The sequence below is a fragment of the Athene cunicularia genome (assembly GCF_003259725.1).
Source record: "Athene cunicularia isolate RWA chromosome 15 unlocalized genomic scaffold, athCun1 chr15_part1, whole genome shotgun sequence".
In the NCBI taxonomy this organism is placed as follows: domain Eukaryota; kingdom Metazoa; phylum Chordata; class Aves; order Strigiformes; family Strigidae; genus Athene; species Athene cunicularia.
In genome coordinates, this window is record NW_020799121.1 from 7,530,496 (window position 1) to 7,552,300 (window position 21,805).

General features: G+C 36.1%; 1 protein-coding gene across 1 annotated transcript; it reads left to right on the top strand.

Annotated features, from left to right (window-relative positions):
- Positions 1-5,190: 5,190 nt before the first annotated feature.
- DGCR8 (DGCR8, microprocessor complex subunit) lies at positions 5,191-21,518 on the top strand. The gene is made up of 13 exons (XM_026859885.1): positions 5,191-6,185; positions 6,623-6,785; positions 8,252-8,394; positions 9,108-9,390; positions 11,001-11,198; positions 12,565-12,666; positions 14,581-14,679; positions 15,085-15,167; positions 15,832-15,932; positions 16,366-16,472; positions 16,685-16,812; positions 17,237-17,350; positions 17,688-21,518. Exons 1-13 carry the CDS (start codon positions 5,463-5,465, stop codon positions 17,769-17,771), a joined length of 2,328 nt encoding a protein of 775 aa, XP_026715686.1. The 5' UTR covers positions 5,191-5,462; the 3' UTR covers positions 17,772-21,518.
- Positions 21,519-21,805: the final 287 nt, after the last annotated feature.

Consider the following 21,805-nt stretch of genomic DNA (forward strand, 5'->3'; position numbering starts at 1 on the left):
TTTTTTTTTTTTTTTTTTTTTTTTTTTTTTGGGGGGGGTGGTGTTGGTATATCCCGCTCCCAGCCACCTCCCTAACTCGCTCCCGCCGTAGAATTGCATTCAGGGTAGTAGAAGCAAAGGAAACGCCATGTCTTTCCACCGTCCGCGCACCTCCTTGTCAGTGGGGTGATGGGGAGTATCAACTCCGGCGTGAGTTTCTACCCTGCGTCGTGTCTCAGTACGTTTGTGTGCCTTAGGGTAAAGGGAGGGTGAGAGGGAGAATTTCCGCTGGCCTCATCCGTTTATACAGGGCAGAAGAGCGCGTCTCGCCTCCTGTGCAAAGTTAGGAAAAAATGGTAGCCTTTCACCAACGTGTGTGCGGACTCCCGTTCTTTTTTTTTTTTTTTTAAAATTCTGGTTGCGGCGGTGAAGATAAGGTGGTGTGTCTGTCCGTAACTCAGGATTCTTCTTCATGTGTTTTTTCTATTAATAGTGAAGTACAGGTATATCTTTCTCTAAATTATCCCGTTCAAACTCTAAAAGGTTTATTCTGTTAACTTCACGGTTTGGGGCTGGAAAAATAGAGTTGTGTCTTTTGCACCTCTTTTCCTTAGGCTTTGGGTTTATCTATAAATTCTATTTGCCCGCTGAGAGCGTGGGCCCTCTAATATCCAGACATCACTCCCTCATAAACTGGGGTTGAGGGCTTGCTGGGTGAACCCATTCAATTTACTCCCTTAGGCTGTGAGTTAAAGATCTAATGCTAACATCTCAAACTTTTCTTTTGTGAGCATACGTCTTCTCTCTTCTGTTTAGGTAATTAAATTTAAGGGTTCCTGTTTTTAGTTCTGGATGAGGAGTTAGGTCATTAGTTCTTTTGGGCATCTTTTGATTATCTTGCTTTTCTAGAGAATGAGGGGGATTTGGTTCCTTATGTCTGTCGTTTTCTTTACAAGTAAGAAGTTATTTGTTATATAAAAGGAAGATTTTTTTTCTCATTTCTAGTTTCTGATTTGCAGATATTTTTTAAAAAAGTAATGAACTGAAACTATGTAAACCTGCCAGAAAACTGGTCAAGCTATAAAAACACCAATTGCTTTGCCATTTCTGAGGGTGCCTTTCCAAAATTACGTACTCTGCTCATTCTGAAATGAGATGAAGTCTTATGAACTAGAGAAGTTCTTTAGCCTTGTCTGTATTTGCCACTGATAATTTTGTGGTTGGGCCTTGACTATATTTTCTTAAACTACCATGATAGCTTAGACAGACCGGTTGTTTCCTTCAGAATCTTTCTATTCTAAAGCTGATAATTGGGAGAGAAATGAGTTCTTATCTGTAGTAGTTAATTTACAGAATATTTTTCTTTTGAGTTTTCCTGTTCTGGTTTAAAGAAAATACATTCTTTTCGGTTTTGGGGGTTTTTTTAGTTGTTGATGATAAAAAAGGATTAACTTATTTATAGGACTGTATGTATCAAAAAGATACAGTAGGTATAAGTCTAATAAAAAGATAGATGATTGTGAGCGATGAATTACATTGACAAGGGTTAAAGCTGAGTGGATCTTTAAGCATGATCAATACCTCATAAATTTTGCTCTACAAAGTTGCCATTTGGAGCTAGAGGAGGGCTTCTTATTTGCACAGCAAATAAGGAGAGTTTGCTCTGGGCCACTCTTCCTTTTGGGGTCCGCTGAATGTGAAGTAAGCAGTTTCTGACAAGGAATCCAGTTTTTAAAAGAAACTCTGTGGTATGCTGTGCCTTGTTCCTGATTGCTGCTACAGGTATTCATGAAAAAAATATGTTTTTCATTGAACAGACTTGTAAGGCTGCCGACGTGCTATACAGTGAAGGCAGTTCTTTGAGTATGAGCAGTGCTGATTACAATGTTAAGATTCTGGTTTTATCCTCTTCTGAAAAGATACACCCTTTTCTCTTGCTTCTCCCCATATCCCTCCCCCCACCCTATTCTGATTGCAGGAATAGGTAGTGGTACTTATTAAACGAAGTAGGTGTTTGGGTTTTTTTTATTTCTGCCTTCAAAGAATATCTGTAAGACAGCCAAGACAACATGTTGCTTTTGTTGGGACCTGCACAGTTTGCTACGCTACATTTAGATGTCTACAACGTATGTTTCTCTGAGTTAACTTTGTGACATGAAACTTTTTCAAATTAGCTGCTAAAATAAGATCAGGCTATTAAAAACGTGAAATTTCCATACACTGGTGACATGCAGAACATGAGCTGTGCATTCATATTTTCAGCAGTTTATCCAGAGACCCTTCAGTGTTTTATATTGGCTGTTGCAGCTGTCAGTGGCATCCCATATCTTTTTAGGGAGTCTTCATGGAAACTGTCAATGGAACTTGATGGAGTCTTGGAGAACAAAATTTGTTCTTTCATGGCAAATTAATTGAGGATGACAATAGGCAGATTAACTTACGTTGTATTCTAATACTGCATAGCCTCATATGCTAAGTCTGTTTTTGTATGTGGTGGCTGAGTTCCCCTGATCTAAGGTCTGTTTGGCTGTTTTTAACCTACAGGCTCATGTGACACATCCTTTTAGGTTTCATCCTTTCTGTCTTTCTTTTACAATACCTGGTATCTACGGGAAAATCTTTATTGGTTTTGTTGTGGGTTTTTTTTCCCAGTCCCTGATATAAAGGGCATATTGTGCATCAGCTGGCAATAAAGTAGATAGGAATTGGACCTGTGTTACTCTGTTTCTCCCTGGCTTTTTGTAACTTATAGGAAGGTATTGTAGCCCACTGTAACTGTAGAGCTGTCAGACGGTTATCTTCCCCTAGGGATGTGGCAGGTTTATGGCTAGAAGTGCAAAAACTAGTTTAAACTCATCTTGGTCTAGTACTTGTTCTGGCTACGGTATGTGGAATGAGTAGTAGACAATCCCTGGCAGTGATTTGGTATGCTATTCATTATTTCAAGGCCAACAAGAAGGGGAAGACAACAAAAATTTCATTGTTAATAGTACTTGAATAGAATAACAAGACATCTTTTTCTGCAAAGAGTGGAGGTGTCGTACCAGTGAACTACCAAAGCTAGGCAGGTAAAGATTAATTTCTTGTGTTTTGACATTGGTGGTGTTAAAACATTCCAGTGTAGGAGCAGGATGTGTACCAGGGATCTGGAAACTGCATCACAATCATATCTTATGACTTATCAAAAATAGTCTTTCTAGTTGGACCGGGTAGCTCCTTGATCATACAGGAAGGTAGTGCTCTCTCAAATTCTGTAATACCTATTTCAATATTTCATTTCTGTGTAAATTACTTATTTTCAAGAGTCTTCTAAAGACTCTAAGGTAGAAGAATTAGATTACTTAAGCATTTAGTTTTCAGGATTTACTGAACCTGTGCTGTGACTTTTGATTATTTTGTTCAGAATTAACAGTGAAGACATGAATGATTTATTGTGAAGAACTACTTTTTTAATCTGAAGAGGAGGAAAGGGCAAGGTTATTAGACAACTATATTTCTAGAAGTGTTCTATGTAACCTTAGGTGTTTCAGAACCTGTTGAAAGAAGGAGGAATTGATTACTGCTTGGGTGATTTTATGATTATCTTGTAGGATGGAATGGGATTAAACATATAGAACTGGTTGTTTTACTGGTGAATGAGCTGTTTTTCTTTCGGGAAAGTAATAGGTTTGTATCAGAGAAGATGGGATTATTTTAGATCTTTTATCAAAATTGAGTCCTTTTCCTTAATTCTACAATGCATGTCAAGCTCAGTGTATTAAATGTGTCACAGTTTTGACTATATTTAAAAAAAAACAACCCACCACAAAATATGAACTGTTCTGCTGTCCCAGCAAACTTTCTTTATTGCCAAATCGTTAAAATAAGAGTGTGCTCTGTTGTACATTTTGCTTTCTTCCAGCTTCCAGGTAGGTAGTTCTGTATGCTGTTGAATTTTAATTAATCCCATTGTAACTCCTGATTCCCAGCTTCCTGCCTTGTCCCAGTTGGTGTTTGGATATTGCTGTTGATTTGTTCTATCTGGGCTGGAATAGAGATACATTAGAGAATTACATTTGGCTTCTGTAAGTCCCTCATAACAACCCAGACGTTCTGCCCTGTTGCTTTCAAATGTTATACAGCATCATGAAGGACTCAGAGTTTATCTTTCTAGAATACTTGGATAGACTTTCTCTACTACCTGGAAATACTTTTGAACAGGGCAGATTCAGCCAGCTGGCTGTCTTGGGCAGAGTTAGCACTGCTTTATATCTAGCTGGTAGGAAGATTTAAACCCAGTTTGGGGTGGCCTGAAGGGACTTAGAGAAACCAAAATAGCAGGTAAGAAATGATGCTTCATTTCCCCAGGTGCTTATAGTCCTGCACAGATAACAAAAGTAGCATAGTAGATGTGGTAGAAAGAACCCACTTAATGTAAAAAACAAACAAACCCAAAACACCCCCCCGCTCCCTGTAAAATTTCCTAGAGTGATTGAACATTTTTGTCAGGTTACATTACTGAAAACAATGGCTTCTAAATGCCTTCCAGAATTAATTTGAGCTTTAAGGCTAATGCATCTGAACCTGAATTCCTCAAGCATAACAAATATATAGTCCCATAATAGTATAGAATGTAAGATCAGATGTCTAATAGCTGGTTATCTAGAGAGTCATATTGTGTGAGTTTTTACTAAATTATGAATCCTGTTAAAACTTCCAGTGAGACTTCAAAAGTAGTAACTTGCAAGACACGTGGCTTTTTGAAAGTTTAAGACCATAGTTATTAAAATTTTGTTGGTTTTGCAGATTGTCTTAAACTGTAAGCTAATTACCCTTTCTGCTGTGTGGGTAAGTATGGTTTGAACACCAGGTTATTTTTAAATAGTGGGAGAATCCCCACCAAATATACAGTTTTTAGTCTGGTCCATACAAATGCTATACTTAATGTCCTGCCTGCAGAGATAGTCAACAAATTATACAGGTAGCATGTGTTAGCAAATTCTTGTACAGATCAAGCAGTAAAAACAATCTAATTTCAGCCTTATTCATGATGGTATCAAGATACCCTGCTTTTTTCACTGTAAAAATGTCACTCTTACTTCTACTTGAAATTTATGATGGAAGGAGTGACATTTTGCCCAGGATACTATTTCCACTTCTTTTTTCTGTGACAAAGATCTTTTTTTTTTTTTTTTTTTTTTTTTTTTTTTTTTTTCTTCTTCCTGTAGGTTGAAAGAAGAAAGGGAGACCTGCTTGTCCAGTGAAGATGCAGTCTTAGTCTTCAGCTACTTAAGCTGAATGCATTGTGATTTCCAATAATTGAGACAGTGATTCTGAAAGCTGTCTACATTAATGAAAAGAACAATGTAGTCAGCTTAACTGAATCATCAGTGTTGCATATTGAATAGAACATGATAAACCAATCTTGATGGACTTATGCATGTTAGGAATATAGATATAAACATTTATTGAAACATTGTTTTTTTAAAACAGTAGTTTTAAAAATGGAGAAATATGAAAATGTACCACCCCTCCCTAAAGAACCTGCAAGAGAAATGAATGTGGAGAATCATACTTGTCCCCCACCTCTGCCGCCTAATGAACAGCCTCCACCACCTCCCCTGCAAACGTCCAGTGACGCAGAGGTAATGGACGTTGGCTCTGGTGGTGATGGACAGTCAGATACCCATGCTGGGGACACGCACAGTATCTGCAGAACACAGCTTCTCACAAAGGGATCTGCCTGCTACAAAAGTCGTCTTATAATAGACCCTAATAATAGTGACCAAAGCCCAAGAACTGCTCGTCATGCACCTTCAGTTCGAAAGTTCACCCCAGATCTTAAGTTACTTAAAGATGTAAAGATTAGTGTTAGTTTTACAGAAAGCTGCAAAAGCAAAGATAGGAAAGTTCTGTACACTGGAGTTGAGCAGGATTATAAGGCAGATACAGATTTTGGTGTTAATACTGTCAATGGGGATTTGCATGTTTGTCCTTTTGGTGGTAGTAATGGTAAAGCTGTAGGAATAGGGGGTGAAAATGATGACAAGAAGGATGATGAAAATGATATTGATCAGGAAAAGAGAGTGGAATATGCAGTTCTGGATGAGCTAGAAGATTTTACCGACAATTTGATGGAAATAGATGAAGAAGGAGGAGGGTTCACATCTAAAGCAATCGTTCAAAGAGATAAAGTGGATGAAGAAACCTTGAATTACTCGTATGAGGTAAGTAAGTCCAGAGGTTTTTGGTGGGTAAGAGGTTTCTAAATGACTAGACAAAAATAATGTTCACTGAAGCAGTCTCTTCTAGAAATGTACAGTACTTGAGTCAAAAATACAGAATTTTCAGAGACAGAACTTTGCTGAAAAATATAAATCATCTTGGTCAAACTTCTCAGTTGTGTGGCATTTTCTACAGTCTTGTTTTTAAAAACAATATTTTAAAGGCCTCTTAGATGATTGCAGCTCATTTTATTGTGGAAAATATCAGTTCTCACAAAAACTTATCTTCTTATTTTTCAGTCTTTTTACTGGAATCATTGGAAATTTCTAGTTTCTCTCTGTATGGAAGTACTCAGAGAAAATGTATACTTTTTTTCTTTGCAAGGGGGAAGGGAGGTTAGTGGACCCAGAAGGATAGTGTCTGATGAAGTCTCTTTCAGGATGACTTTGATAATGATGTGGATGCTCTGCTGGAAGAGGGTCTTCGAGCACCGAAAACAAGGAGAATAGAAAATGAGAAATATGGTGGTGAAAGTGATCACCAGTCTGATGGAGAAACAAGTGTGCAGCCAATGATGACCAAAATTAAAACTGTACTTAAAAGTAAGTTAATGTTCATCTATAAACTTTTTTGTGTGGCTTACATCTATGAACAAAAGTATATCAGCAAGCAAAATTTAGATAGCAATTCTCATGAAATAATATGTTACAGAATGTTATTGTTTGAGGGCTTCTTAGTATAGGATGATTTTTCATGATCCTGAACAGGGAAGGTGATTTTTGGGGAGTGTTTTTGATCTTAGTCTGTTGTATGTAGTATGAATATGTATTTTAGTGTGTGGATTTGTGGAAAATTATGAAGCATGTCACCTCAGTGGTAGGGAGGTAGACAAAGACATTCTGGGCTTTTTTGTCTTCAGTACCATGCATGATGACAGCTGATGACTGTTTGTAGTCATTGTGGACTTCTTCCTACTTTCTTTATATAACTCCTGTTGTTGAAATTGCTGTACATGAAGTTTGTATGCATGCAATACTAGGCTAAAAATCATTAGGAAAGTCAGTGGCTTACATTTATCCAATTTCATCATGTAAATGTTACAAACTACTAATAAAGAGGAGCTGAGAATGTGTACCAGTCCAGAAGAACATAACTGAGAATAGTCTGAATTAGAACTAAAATTTGAACCTACTCTAGGGGATGTATTTTACATCTTCACTATATTCTGAAATAAGAAACCAAACAGTTTTTCCCTCCAAAACGTTATACTAACACAGGATTGCCAGGAAGCTTCTAGCTGAGCCTGTTCTGTGATTCCTGGTGCAGAGAGGAGTGAGATCATTCTCTGAGTTTTGGAGTAGAAAGGAGTGGGACCACGTATTACTAACTTGAATGTGAACATAAACGTTTTACTGTAATACTGTTTCTTTTTCTATGTGATTCTTCATATTGTCTTATTGTACTCAATTTCAGTCTTGTGTTCTGGAAGAAGTAATGTTTGTGACAGCTAAGATACCTAAGTATGTAAAGACTTGTAGGCTTGATCCTGGTTTGTATTGTGTGTAGGCTGGAAAATATAACAGGAAAGCCTTAGCTTACATTCGAAGTCATTGCCGGCTGTTTGGGTCTGTGGGTCTAGGGGTGTCTCATTGCAAATTAATCCCCGTGTGTCAAGTGCAAACATTTTTAATGAAAAACTCGGTTGTTTCAAAAGCAAGTACAACTTTTCCACTAAATATAGTGCTGCTTATGACAATATAAACACATAAGGAAGACTAAAGAGAAGGGAAAATTCACTGGTGAAATGAACAAATTGGTCTGTATAAAAATTAGTGCTGCTGTTGCTTTTCAGTTTAAAACAATAGAATCTGTAACTTTGCAGGCTTTAATATGTATTGAAGCATATGCCTTTTTATTAAAACAATCTTTCTACAAAACTTTTTTCATCTTGTTTCAGTGTCATTTTATCATTTGAGACAGAAAAACCATTTAAAAAAAACCACCCTTGATTCTTTTTCTGTTCTTCTAAGCAGTCTGTCCAAGTTTAAAGCCATTCTTTGCTTTAAAGGTCGTGGCCGCCCTCCTACAGAACCTTTGCCAGATGGATGGATCATGACATTCCATAACTCGGGCATTCCTGTATATCTGCACAGAGAATCTAGAGTCGTTACCTGGTCTAGACCTTATTTCTTGGGAACAGGAAGCATAAGGGTGAGAGCTGTCAATTACTTCAATACTTACTGAGATTTTAAAAAACAGATATGTTCCTGCAAACAGTTGAATATTTTTTCACTTCAACAGGCTTCTTTCCATTGTTAGGATTAAGAAAAATAAACTCCTCTGTTGCTGAAAATACGATATAATTTTTCTTACAGTGTTTTGTTGTTCTGTTTTTGCAACAAATTTGGGCAGTTAAAGTGAAGGAGAGGGTCTTGTTAGGTGCTTTCATTTGTCTAGCATGTGACTGCAAAATGTTGGTTTTGCCCCACCAGGAAATATAATTTATTTGTAGCTATAAACTAGCCTGAGCTGTGGCTTATGGTCCATGCCTACTGAAGTAAGCATCTGACATTCATGAACCCAAGGAATCTGCAGAAACTTGATTTAATGTCATGAGCTTAAACCCCAAGATAACTTAATGGATTTTATGAAAGCATGTAGTATTTGCATGTATTTAAACAGAATATAGTTTGGATCTAAAACAGCGAATGCACTTTGAAGGTTAGGATCAATGTTACACAATACCAGGATACCATAGAAGTGGACATACTCAGATCTTGAGTAGAATAAGATTGGTGACCAAAGAGAAGCTTGAGCCTAGACTAAATAAAAGTAACTTCAATCTTGATTACATATTCTCTTTTTTTGAGTTTTGTTTTTGGTGGCCTTGTACTGAAACCTTCTGTGCTATTTTATATTTGCAGAAACATGATCCTCCCCTTAGTAGCATTCCCTGCTTGCATTACAAAAAAATGAAGGAAAATGAGGAAAGGGAACAAAACAATGACATAACTCCAAATGGGGAAGTATCACCTGTAAAGCACTTAGATAAATCTTCAGAGCTGGACTGCCAAACAGAAGAACCAGATTCTACTGCTGCTGACTCTGGGCCTTTAGATGACAAAGACCCCTCAGGGGGAGATGCAGCACAAGGAGCCTTAGGACAAGTTAAGGCCAAAGTTGAAGTATGTAAAGATGAATCTGTAGGTATGTATGGAAAGTGGAGTCTTTTCTTGGCTGGAGTTGGGGCAGTGGCATTTGGGATACACATACTTTATTCCAGACCTGGTAACTGATTAATATCTTGCCTGAGATAGAGTGGTCAGTTGTCTTTCTGCACAGTTTTTTTGTATGCAGAGATCTGGAGAAATAGATCTGGTATTAGAAATCAATTTTGATATTAACAGGAAGAAAAACATACAGTAGAGGTTTTCACTGAAGGCTTGACAGTCCATGTCCAAAGGTTTTACACAAAAATGTGTAAATTTTGGAAGTTTAGGCCTGTAGAATTTTTCTCAGTTTAAGAAACAATTAAGTCAATGTGTACTTATGAATTAATGTTGTGAAGTGTGTTTGTATGACTTCTTTAAATAGGTTTTTCTACACAGTCTCTATATTGGCTGAATTACATGTATTTTCAGTATGATCTCATAGTATAGATGGTGCAGTTACTTATTTGCACAAGTCTAGCAGAATAAGTCATACAGATATAATTGCACTCATGCAAAGGTGTGTGGTGCTTCATTATTTTATTTATGCATATCTGATAGCTTTTACACAAAAATCTGCCTAAAGAAGTCATGCCAAAATCACTGCCAAACTCAGAGGAACTTGGAGAGAAAGCTCGTGTGCCACTTAGACCAACTACATACCTGAGAGTACCACCCCTGTAAATTACTGCTGCTCAGAATACTGATAATGGCTACTGCTTATCTTTGTAGTGTTCAAACATAAAACTTGTCATTACATGTATCCTGTTCAGTCCAAAAACCATGCCAAAAGATTTAGAAATAAAAAAATCAATATTTAGCAGCAAAACTACAGCTAGTAAGCACTTTCTACATGAAGTTCACCTGTCTATCTCTCTCTTTAAATAGGATCTGATCTGTATTACTGAAAAAAATACTGAGTGATCAAGTATAAGCGTGACTTGCATTTGGAATTGCTTGTGGAAGGAAACAATACCAGCAGCTTACTTTTCTTTGTTTACATCTTGGGATGCTACTCTATTTTTGGGGATTAGATCTGCAGAAATATCCTATAAAGGAGAAGCAGCTGTACTTCAAGGGGGGCAGTCTTTAAGTACTCTCTCTATGTAAACAGATGTGTTAAAGTCTGTTTAGAGGCCAGCAGATATTCATGGAGCATCGTTATATAGTGTTTTGTGGTACACTGTGTAATAAATAGGTATCGATAGTGTTGGCTTTGGGAAATTGAGGCTAATAGCATAATTACTGTTTACCTTGCTTCAGGTAATGAGAAGGTGAATAGGTGATGAAGCAGAACAATTACTAGTGTTTTGTTACAAATTGTGTATTATGATGTTTAGGGTTTACTAAAATCTTCAAGTGACAGAATAAAATGCTCTTTTTTGGTGTTGTTTTCTAGTTTGCACAAATGTTTTGCATTTGACCCAGTAACAGGAAAGCTTGTGATTAGTTCTGTTAGTATAAAATAGCGTCTTAACCGCCTTGGGTGTGTTACTTCTGCTCCTAGTCTAAACCAAAAAAATATACTATGTTTAAACCACTGGAAATAGTGAATTGAATGCTTACTCACTGGTAAAGTAGGGAGAGTAACTTGCTTGTGTTTCTTAGATCTGGAAGATTTTAGACGCTATCTTGAAAAGCGTTTTGACTTTGAACAAGTTACCGTGAAAAAATTCAGAACCTGGGCTGAGAGACGGCAATTCAATCGTGAGATGAAGCGGAAGCAGGCAGAATCCGAGCGGCCTATTCTGCCTGCCAATCAGAAACTCATTACCTTGTCTGTGCAAGATGCACCTACGAAGAAAGGTTTGTCTACCTGTAGTTCAAATATCCTATATCAATATCCTATATCAAACACTAATTACAGTTCTAAGCTTGAAAAAAAAATAAAAAAATCCTGTTATAAGTCCACTTTCTTCTTGTTCTAGAATTCTTGAATCCATTATATCACATAGTAAAGGAAAAATACTGTCAAAATATACTTCATACTAAAAATAATTTCTAAATGAAAGGATTTTTGTTTAAGGTTGCAGTCCTGGTAACTGGTTACTACCTTCAGCTACTTGTTACTGTTGGTTGTTAGTGAAAACCCTCCTGCCTAGTCACTCAGTGCTGCTGCCTTCTCAGTTCTGATTCCAAACTAGGGACTGGTTACAAATGCCAGGTTGATCCAAGTTGAAACCTACAATTAAAAATAAAAAATTAAAGCAGTTGGATACATGCAGTTAAAGAACTGTGTGTGCAGTTGTGTCCTGTGGTGTGAGGAGGGGGTATCATATATGATGAGAATCTGGGGGAATTAGATGTTCTCTGTGTTAGCTGTGTAGCCATAATAATGCGTTTAAATACTAAAATGTCAATAGACCTGCAATTTGGGGTTTGTTCTTGTTTTGTACATTGTCATGTTTATGGGTTTCTTTTTATCAGAATTAAAACTTAAGACCATTCCATTACAGAGAGGTGTGGTTGAATTTTTAGTTAGTACAGTTTATCTTAAACTCTAGTTTTAGAGCCACATTGAAACTAAACCAAGGACTTACTTGTGCTTTATCTAAATCTTCACTTTTTCTCCTACACTGTCTGCTGAGGCAGTGTTTGTGCTCTTGACTAGCAATAGTGTTGCAAGGGAAAAAAAAAAAAAAAAGTATCTTTCAAATCAAAGCATTCAGGGTAAGAAGGGGAAGTGACCTGATCTGTGGCTTGCTGATCAGGATTCCACGGAGAAAAAAACCTGAGTGAATCTGGTTTATGGATTTGAAGTCTACATGTCTGTTGTTAGAAGGAAAGATGCATGTGTTTAGGAGCAAATTAGAACTTTTCTAATTAGTGTTAGCTGCCAGAAATGCTGTGTGTAGCTGTGGCCGGGGGACTGCAAATATTGAACATAGAATATTTGACTTAGCTCATAATTAGCTCACTTACAGTTGTTGGTAGATATTTCTGACTTATTTTTCAATACTTTTTCAGTGAAAATGGACTTTGAGGTCATAGTTATCCATGTCTGATTCAACAGCATTGCATGTAATTTGAGTCAGCACTTGTCACTTGGAGCTTGTCATTTATTTGTAGTAGAAATTTGTCTTTTAAAGACTGGAACTACTTAACTGACTTGCTGACTTCCCGCCTCTTTTTTTTAATTTTTGTTTGTTTGTTTGTTCGTTTTGTTTTTTAGAATTTGTCATTAATCCCAATGGGAAATCTGAAGTTTGCATACTGCATGAATATATGCAACGAGTCCTAAAGGTTCGCCCTGTTTACAATTTCTTTGAATGTGGTAAGTCTGTTAAGTTTTTTAATTGACCATGTGCTGTTTTGAAGGACTTATCTTGTGCTTGGATATTTAAAGGGAAAATAATAAATCAAGCTATGGACATTTTTCATATTCAATGTCTTCAAAGTCTGTTTTGAGTCAGGTTGTAGCTAGGAAAAATTTTCTGTACCTTAAATATGGCTTTTGAGGATTAGAGTGGTCTTATATTTAAAATAACAGTATGGTTTTTCACTTTAAAAACTGTGCCTAGTTGAAAATTGATTTGAGTAACTCATTTGCATCTAAGAGGACACATCAGTGAAATATGGGCAATTACAGTTTTGCTGACTCTGCACAATTAATATTTGCTTAATTTTCTTATTGAAGTCCAAAAAATCCAATTGTAAAGCACACATTGTTTTAGTGAATCATCAGAATCCTGGGGAGGAAAAAAAAGAAAGCTAAATACTAAACCCAAACAGTTTCTGCAGAAGAATATGTATGAAGCTCTTAATTTGAACGATTTCTGCAAACACATATGTGCCTTCTCTAAAGTTGCAATAATTTGAGTTATTTTTGTGGTTTTGTTCTGTTCTGGTTTCCTTCCAATTAACAAAAAATGCAGTATTTTGTTTTTAGATTTGTAGATCCTTCAACTGTTCAATTTACTGTATGTTAAGTTTATGTTGTGGAGGTTCATATTTAAATCTGGTCATCCAAAGAGAACTGTGTATGTATAAATTGATGTTAAAAATTGAAATGGAAACCAGAAGTGGCTATGTAGACTGTTTGTCTTTTATGACTGTTCTGTAAGGTCGTTGATTAATTATAATTAGTGGAGAAATTACTAGTTAGGTACAGATTGCAAAATTTTCATATGCAGTTGGTAGGAACTGATTTGCTATAAAAGTTGACTGATGTTGCTTATGGTATTAGAAGAATGGAAATAGAGGTATAACTTGGAGCAACACAGCCTTCAGTAACTCTGAGTAGTGTGGGATCTCTGTGTTGTTCCATGATTAGTGTGGGATTTGTGTGAAATACTGGATGGATATCTGTTTGTGTTTTTAAACAGCTTTTAATTTTATTCTGTCAGTGGTGTGAGAGGTAGTTTGGTAGTTCCTGATTTATGCTGTACTGAGATGGTGTAAGTGATGCTAGCACTCAGAAAAACAGAAATTCGGGGATAATTTTATTTTGGCTAGATACTATGGGGAAATGCACCTGATGCTTAATCAAAAATCTAAAAATTTTTCATATGTGGCAAATATAACTGGAATCAAATTAATGTTGGGATTTTGTTTTCTGTAAACTTCAGTCAGGTTGGCTAATCTGGCTGCATTTGAGATTGCTTTATGAAGTGGTATAGCACACGTTCCTTGCATTTTTGCTTTTGCTGGATTTTTGTGGGGAGCACCTTATGGGGAAGATAAAAATTACACCTTTTTCAGCAGCAGGATTGAAAAGATGAAGTCCTACAGTCAGCATCCAAGGAATTACAAGTCAGGCATTTTAGTTCAGTGTGGAATCTCTAATTACTCAGAATTACCTTATTCCTATACATGAATTATATAATGTAACTGAATTTTCAGTATTGGAATGTGTAGCTCTTATATTTACACTGTGCGAGTGATGCAAAAACTTTGGAATTAACATCCGAATTCTAGCAGATTACAAATTATCCCTTAAAATGTAAAAGTTCTCCCATTTGGAAGAAAGAAGTACATGATGGGAGGTCTTTTAATGGAAAACTGTTAGTTTTTCATATACTGGAGTAAGCAATTCTTCAGTCTTTCTGAATAGTAGACAATTTCCATCCCTCTTGAAGTTAAAATGAAGAAGAAAACAAATCTTAATAGTGGTAGTGTTTCATGTTCATGATGAGTATTTTACACTGAGGGTTCTGAAAAGCTTTTTTCTTTCTTCCTCCATTTAAAGAGAACCCAAGTGAACCTTTTGGAGCCTCAGTGATTATTGATGGAGTAACTTATGGGGCAGGAACTGCCAGCAGCAAAAAACTTGCCAAGAATAAAGCTGGTAACATTTTTTCTTTTGTAATACCAACTGCTGAATTGTTTATCTGTTTTCATTTCTGCTTTGAAGATGACATATTTGCAATAGTAAGTAGGAATCATTTTGTTAATAGTTGAGGAAGGTACACTAGTGTCTTTTTTGTAAAAGGGATAAATGCTGTTGCAGAGACTATTCTGATAACCCTAGGTTCAACAATGTACTGGGATAGAAAATCATGAAGGAACTTCAGATGTTAACTTACATGTAAACTATTGATGTATACTGAGTCCATCTTATCCGTAAAGTCGTTCCCTAATATGAGTGGATATTTCTAGGGGAGTTGTGTGGCTTGCTTGGAATGTGCCTTTCTGCTGTTTTTTCTTAGAATCATTGCTTAAAATAATCAAGACGTTTAATAATTTTCTGCAGCTCGAGCTACACTGGAAATCCTTATTCCTGACTTTGTTAAACAGACCTCTGAGGAGAAGCCCAAAGACAGTGAAGAACTTGAGGTACTGAAGTCTTGCTTGCTGGCTGTCGTTATTCAGGTCACTTAAGATAAAAATGGTGCAAGACATTAGATTGCCTGTACTGTCCTGGCTTCCATAATCCTCTGGTTGATGCCTTGAAAAGTTCAGGGCTAGATGCTGTCTGGTTTTGTGTGATCATCTTCAAAGACCAAGTAAGAAATAAAAGTGCCCCAACTTCTGAGATATTTTCGTTTGGCTTTGAAAGCTACTTATTGCCAGATCAGACAGCTAAAATTTCAGACTTTAAGCAGTGACATTTGAGGAAAATCAAAGGCAAAGTTTCGTAAGTGGAGACCGTGTGCTATATTTTCAGGTATTGGAAATATTAAATAGTTGGTTCATCAGTGATATGTTCACTTTCAATTCAGCCTGTAATAGACCATCAGTAAGGAGTAAAGAAACAATGAATGATCAGTCTGAAAGGAATATTTTCATTTTTAAAAGTGTAATAATACAGAATGAGGTGTTAGTACAGTTACTTTAACTTAAAACTGTATTGTATGCCCTACGCTATTGAAATGGTCATTAAGAAAATGCAGAGAATTTTTTCCACTGTTTTAAAATACAAAGGAGAAATGATGGTTAAGAAGAGTATTAAGGTCTTATTTGTGCAAAAGCTCAATAACCCTTTTCAATTCCTTTATAGTATTTTAACCATATCAGTATTGAGGACTCACGGGTATATGAACTCACCAGTAAAGCTGGACTCTTGTCTCCATATCAGATTCTCCATGAGTGCCTTAAAAGGTAAGGCTGCAGAATAAGGAGCAAATTGTGTTGTGCACAGGTGTTTGGGTCGGGGCATGTTGTTGGCTTGGTTGCCGGTACCCACAGTGTCCGTCAGTAACTTGGCCGTTTGTGGGCTGGCCAAGCACTCACTGTGGCTATAAGAGAGGTGGTGTGGACTGAACTGGTTAATGCTGGATCTTCCTTTAATTTGTATTTGCTGTTTATGCCTCTTGTCTTCTGAGATTACGATTTAGTTGCGGGACAGAAAAATACGTTGGTTTTTTTTTTTCCTTTATACAGGCTTGCCTTTTCATTCAAGTCAAGTAACTGATCTAAAACCCAACTCTTTATTGATAAATGTCTTAAAATGTATTAATGTATCTAATTCCACTTCACTTCAGTTGTTTGTAATTTTACTTAGTATGTGATATTGATTTTGTTTGTGCTTAAGAAACCATGGAATGGGTGATACATCCATAAAGTTTGAAGTGATTCCTGGTAAAAATCAGAAGAGCGAATATGTCATGACTTGTGGCAAGCACACGGTGCGAGGCTGGTGTAAGTACAGTACTTACCGTGACCTCTGATATTATCTTCCTTTTTTCCTGTTCTCTGTCCGTTTTGTAGGTGCTTGTTCAGCTGTCTGGCTTGTTATGTGCTTATTTTACTCTTCTCTGATATCTCAGTTTTCAGTAACACAAGTAAATGTTGGTGTTCATCTAATTACGTAATGTGGCAGTATTGACATATTTTCATTATTATTTTTACAGGCAAAAATAAAAGAGTGGGGAAACAATTAGCTTCTCAGAAAATCCTGCAGCTACTGCATCCACATGTGAAAAATTGGGGCTCTCTTTTGCGTATGTATGGTAGAGAGAGTAGCAAGATGGTTAAACAGGTGAACATGATTTTGTTTGATTGTAACCTATCTTGTGATTATATTTTTGCATTTGTATTTTTCTGGAGTTTTAAATTTAGTTACAACGAAGCTTTAATGGTATGTATTTTGGCATAGTAGCGTTGTTTCCTATCATAGTAAAAGCAGTATGCATTTGATGAGCAGTTCTCAGTTCTTCTGAATTGATCCTCATCCCTTGCTATTGCCAGAACATGCAATGAGTGCTTTCATTGACAGGAATCATTGTGTTAATCTTGCATCTTCCAGGTGAAAATTATATAACCTACTTAACATATATTCCCATGAGTTAAATATTATTACTTTTAAAAGTACAAATATCACAGATTAAGCTTCTGCTCCATGTATTTTAATTTTTTTCATTAAAAAAGCTCATCTGTTGTTGCTTATTGGTTCTATTGAATAGGAAACCTCTGACAAAAGTGTGATAGAACTTCAGCAGTATGCCAAAAAGAACAAGCCAAATCTGCACATCCTGAACAAGTTACAGGAAGAAATGAAAAAACTGGCACAAGAAAGAGTGAGTATATGCTCTTTTGTATTTACAAACAGGAAGAATGCCATGGGTCAGACTTAGCAATGATCAGAATTTTTGCTTGTTTTATACACTATCTTGCCAAAAGAGCTGTTCAAAACTTGATTGGGGGGAGCTACTTTTAGAGAGATTTTCATTCTGTCTTTTAAACTGGCTTATAATTTAATTTTACCTACTTCAGTAAATTTTAACATTAGAAGTAGTTAGCCTTTCACAACGATTGACACAAGTCTGGCTATAACTGTTCAAAATGTTAAAATATTGTTCTATTATTATGTTCTCTTTATGACTGTGTTGTGGGGTTTGTTTCACATTCTTATAGGAGGAAACACGAAAGAAACCCAAGATGACAATAGTGGAATCGGCTCAACCTGGTAGTGAACCTCTCTGTACTGTTGATGTGTAATGAGAAAATTTACAAGTGGGGAGCAATAACACAAATGGAGGAACTAGATTTTCAAGAATTATTTAAAAATTGTTTGCTGCAGAATGCAAGATAACTTTTAAAATCCAAGCTGCTTCAGTTATGCATTGTTCTTTTTGCATCATCAGGGCAATATTACTTTTTCCTATTTTTTTTTTTTAATACCTCTGAGATATGTATGTTTAAAGGATTGATCATAAAGATCTCTACTTGGGCAAATGCACAGAGGACAGGCATGTTCACACAGGATAAAATCAATCAAGCACTTTTTTCTGGAAAGCCATCCATGTTGTTTGAAATGGATGTGTTTTAAGGTTGAAATACAGAATATCTATGTACAGGTTGAAGCTGATACTATATATATACACATTCATATATATGTATATATAAAAGAAATATATGTACATCCTCTTGTATGAACATGCCTAAAAATATTTTTGTGAAAAGTTTTGTTGCATTTCAGCACATAATAATATGCACTGATAAGACACTTTGGTGACAAATACATGAAAGTGATGAGCAATGTTCCTAATGCCATAGGATTAGGCCAGTAATGCTGTTTCTTTTTGGTTTGTTTTTTGTCTCCTGCCAGGCTTAGTTATTCAAGATCACAGTGTGCAGATCTTACTATTACTTGAAAAGAACAAGTGTACCTGGTAGTGTTAAGAGCAACAGGCTGGGTCTCCAAAATTGTTGGGTCTTATTTTAACTGAAAGAGCGTATGTTAGTTTACAGATCAGTTGAAAGGGGAAAATATGGCCCTATTTCTTTGATTAAAATAAAAACTGTAATTTGAAAGGCTGTTTTCAAAGCTTGGAGCCAAAACGCAGCTGACAATGGTTGACAGTCTGAAAATATTTTGCCAATGATGTGTTTAAGACCTTCCACTCCCTTCTACCAGCAATAAAACAATTTCTTATTTGTTTGGAGTCAGAATACATCTGACTTGATTAATTAAGTCTTAATTAACTTGCACCGTAAAAGCAAAGAATTAAGGAAAAAACCCCACATCCCTAAGAAATCTGAAATAACTGCAGCAAAGTAGGTTTTTTAAGAAGTTTTTTGTTTTACTTTTTTAATTACATTTTTAGTTTTTAAAGAAGAAGTGTAATTTCTGCAATGAAAATTAGAATGTAGATTTGGAATATGACATAGAGTAATGAGTAGAATGAGACCATAACAGGTTATACTGACAAATACGAAAATCTCAAATATGCAACTGTTATATAATACAATCTTAGAAAACAGGCAGTACTCACTATGTCATCTGAGGCTTTATTAAATTAAGCACAGAAGAAATAGTTTTGGCTGTAGGGAAAGCACTGCTTTGTGGGTTTCGTTCTTCATACGGGGTTCTTTACTGGGTGATTGCAGTAAGTCTTCTCTTAGAACCATTTCTGTGGGTTCTTTGGTTTGCTCTTAAAGGAAAGAGTGCAAACCAAGCTGGTGGTGGGGCTTCAGTGATTTATCCAAGAGTTGTACTGCGATGCTCTACACTCCTGCTCCTGTAGGAGTGAAACAGGTCAGTTCCGTGGAATTGGTGCAGCTCCTGGTACTTAACTGGACAGTGATCTGGAGGCTTGAGGGGTTTGGTTTGGGGTTTTTTTGGTTGGGTTTTTTGTTTTGTTTTGTTTTTTTAACCATGTTTTATGTACAGAGTGCTGCAGTATAATGAATTTAGTGCCTACTGGATTTTAAAAATATTGGCATCAATATTGTAAGACCTCCTTTTAATATCACCCATTATTTAGGATATTTGGATTTTAATTTATATCTCAAATTAATGTTTTCAATTATGTTGCATATAATATTTGAGGTTAAACAGGAGGAGTCTTGGAGTCTTACCTGTTTCCGTGTTTGAGTGATATGCTCAGAGGTCTCTGCAAATATTAATTCACCCATTTTTTATTATAATATTTAGCTTTTCAGTTCCATGAGTTGTAATCCTGTTGTAACAGGATACGGGTAGTTGGAAGAGTATTATTTATACAAGTGGCCTATCAAAAAACAAAAACAAAAAACACTGCCTCTGCTTTTTTTTGTATAGCTTTAATAAAACTCCATCTTTTGAAGGGTATATAATATTGGTGCAGTAGTGACAAGCAGTGATAACTGTTTGTTTCTCTCTTTGTTGTTTTTTGGGGTTTTTTGTTTTATTTTCATAAAGACAGGGCTTATATCTTCTATGCCTAAATGTGTTACTCTTTTAGGTAGACTTTACTTCAGCTTACGTGTTTTCAGCAGAAAAATCTGTACTTGGATGGCACTGTAAAAGACAAATCACCCTTGTAGAGCTTATTATTTTTCTGAAATCAGAATGTCAATGCATTTGCAGGTCACCTGCAGAATATCCATAGATGCCTCGCTTACAAATTTGTTTCCATTATTTTTAAGAGGATTGCTGTATTACCTCAGTCTGCCACTATCAGAATCACAAGGTGACCATTGCCCTTAATTAAAACATCCAGAGATTTCATTGTGAACCAAAGCCTAGAAAGTATATTATGCATTCTAAACAAAAACAAACAAAAAAAGATGGTATTAGACCTTGCTGCAGCCTTTAACTGGAGAGATGTCCAGAAAATAGCGCAATAACTGCTGGAACAAACAACTTAACTGCTGTTTATGTCATTGTGAAGTATTCTTGTGTTTTAATGTTTACTATTGTTTGGAGTGTAACAGTCTTGCATTTGCACATAAGCACGAGCTGCTGTGATAGAGGATAGATCATTGCATTAACTTCAGCTTCTGCATGAACACTTACAGTGTGATTCAAGATGTATCCTAAACTTGTCTTGTAACTCTTGTGTGTTTTCTAGGTAATCGGCTGTAAAGGTTTAGATCTTGATTGTATGAATGCATAAAACAACTGCTGCTTTTGTCACTGATATTTGTTATTTATCCCTTCTATAGCCAGAGGAGGATGGGTATTTTCATAGGGATGGAGTGTATTTTTAAGAACTATTCCATCCTTTGGGAATTAGACAGTTTTTGCTTTGCATATTATGTGCTTCTCGACAAAAGTGTGGTATATTGACTTTAAGGATTAAATTAGTGTGCATTCAAATTGTTATGGTACTGATGGAAAACTTACTGTGACTTCCAGTGAATAGTCAGATGCTACCTATTTAAACACCAGTCATCCAGCTTTTTCTTACATATTTATTAAACAAAAATGATGAAGTAGTTGGGTACTCAGAAGTTTGGAAAGACTATTATGCATAAACTTAACTGTTGTATGTAAACTTCCACTTTCCTGTGATGCTGTTAGGCTTTATACAAATATATTTCTAACATCCAAGTATTTAAAAGCATCATGATTATCTTATGAATTCTCTAGCCTTTACTTTGGTTCTGGAGTAAAATTCAGGAAGTGAGAGCCTCCTAACTTTCTGTGGGAAGAAATGTGAAGTGCAAGAAGCCATGCTGTTGTTAACCAAATAAAATGAGCAGTTACAGTATTCTGATGTGTATCCAAGAAGGTGAAAAAACAAAAGAAAATTAATTCTTATTGCCCAAGTAGGTAACAATGGTTGCTGTATGAATTGTGTTGGGTGCAGTTGCTTGATGCCAGTGCTAAATTGGTACAACTATAAAGCCTCATTTTCACTGAGCCTCTGCTTGCTTTTTTTCTGCACAATCATATAATCCTATGTGTTTGGTCTTTGAGTACTACATGTGTATTTTTCAGACAATTAGTTTTGAGCAATAAAGTTTGATATTATAAAATGCTCCAGTGTGATCAGTATTATGATAGCTTAAGCATATTTAGGAATAGGAACTTGTATTCCTTGATTCCTACAGGTATTTTTAAATAGAAATTACATCAGTACAGGCTCATTGGTTATAGAAGTACCTATTTTGTCACTTTTTTGGTAAGGAATTTTATGTTTACATGGTTAGGCATCACTTGGAGTGAAATTAAATGAAAACTTTTTCTTGAATTGGAATTTGTCATGGGTGGAAATGACACAACCCGGAGTTACTGGCTTTGGTACCTGTTGTCACAGGCCTGC

Bases quoted from the DNA above. Each gene is read 5' to 3' on its own strand.
- DGCR8 (XM_026859885.1), top strand. From the start codon at position 5,463: ATGGAGAAATATGAAAATGTACCACCCCTCCCTAAAGAACCTGCAAGA. The intron at 9,391-11,000 runs GTATGTATGGAA...TGTGTTTCTTAG, and splicing joins ATGTAAAGATGAATCTGTAG to ATCTGGAAGATTTTAGACGC. The intron at 16,473-16,684 runs GTAAGTACAGTA...TTATTTTTACAG, and splicing joins GCACACGGTGCGAGGCTGGT to GCAAAAATAAAAGAGTGGGG.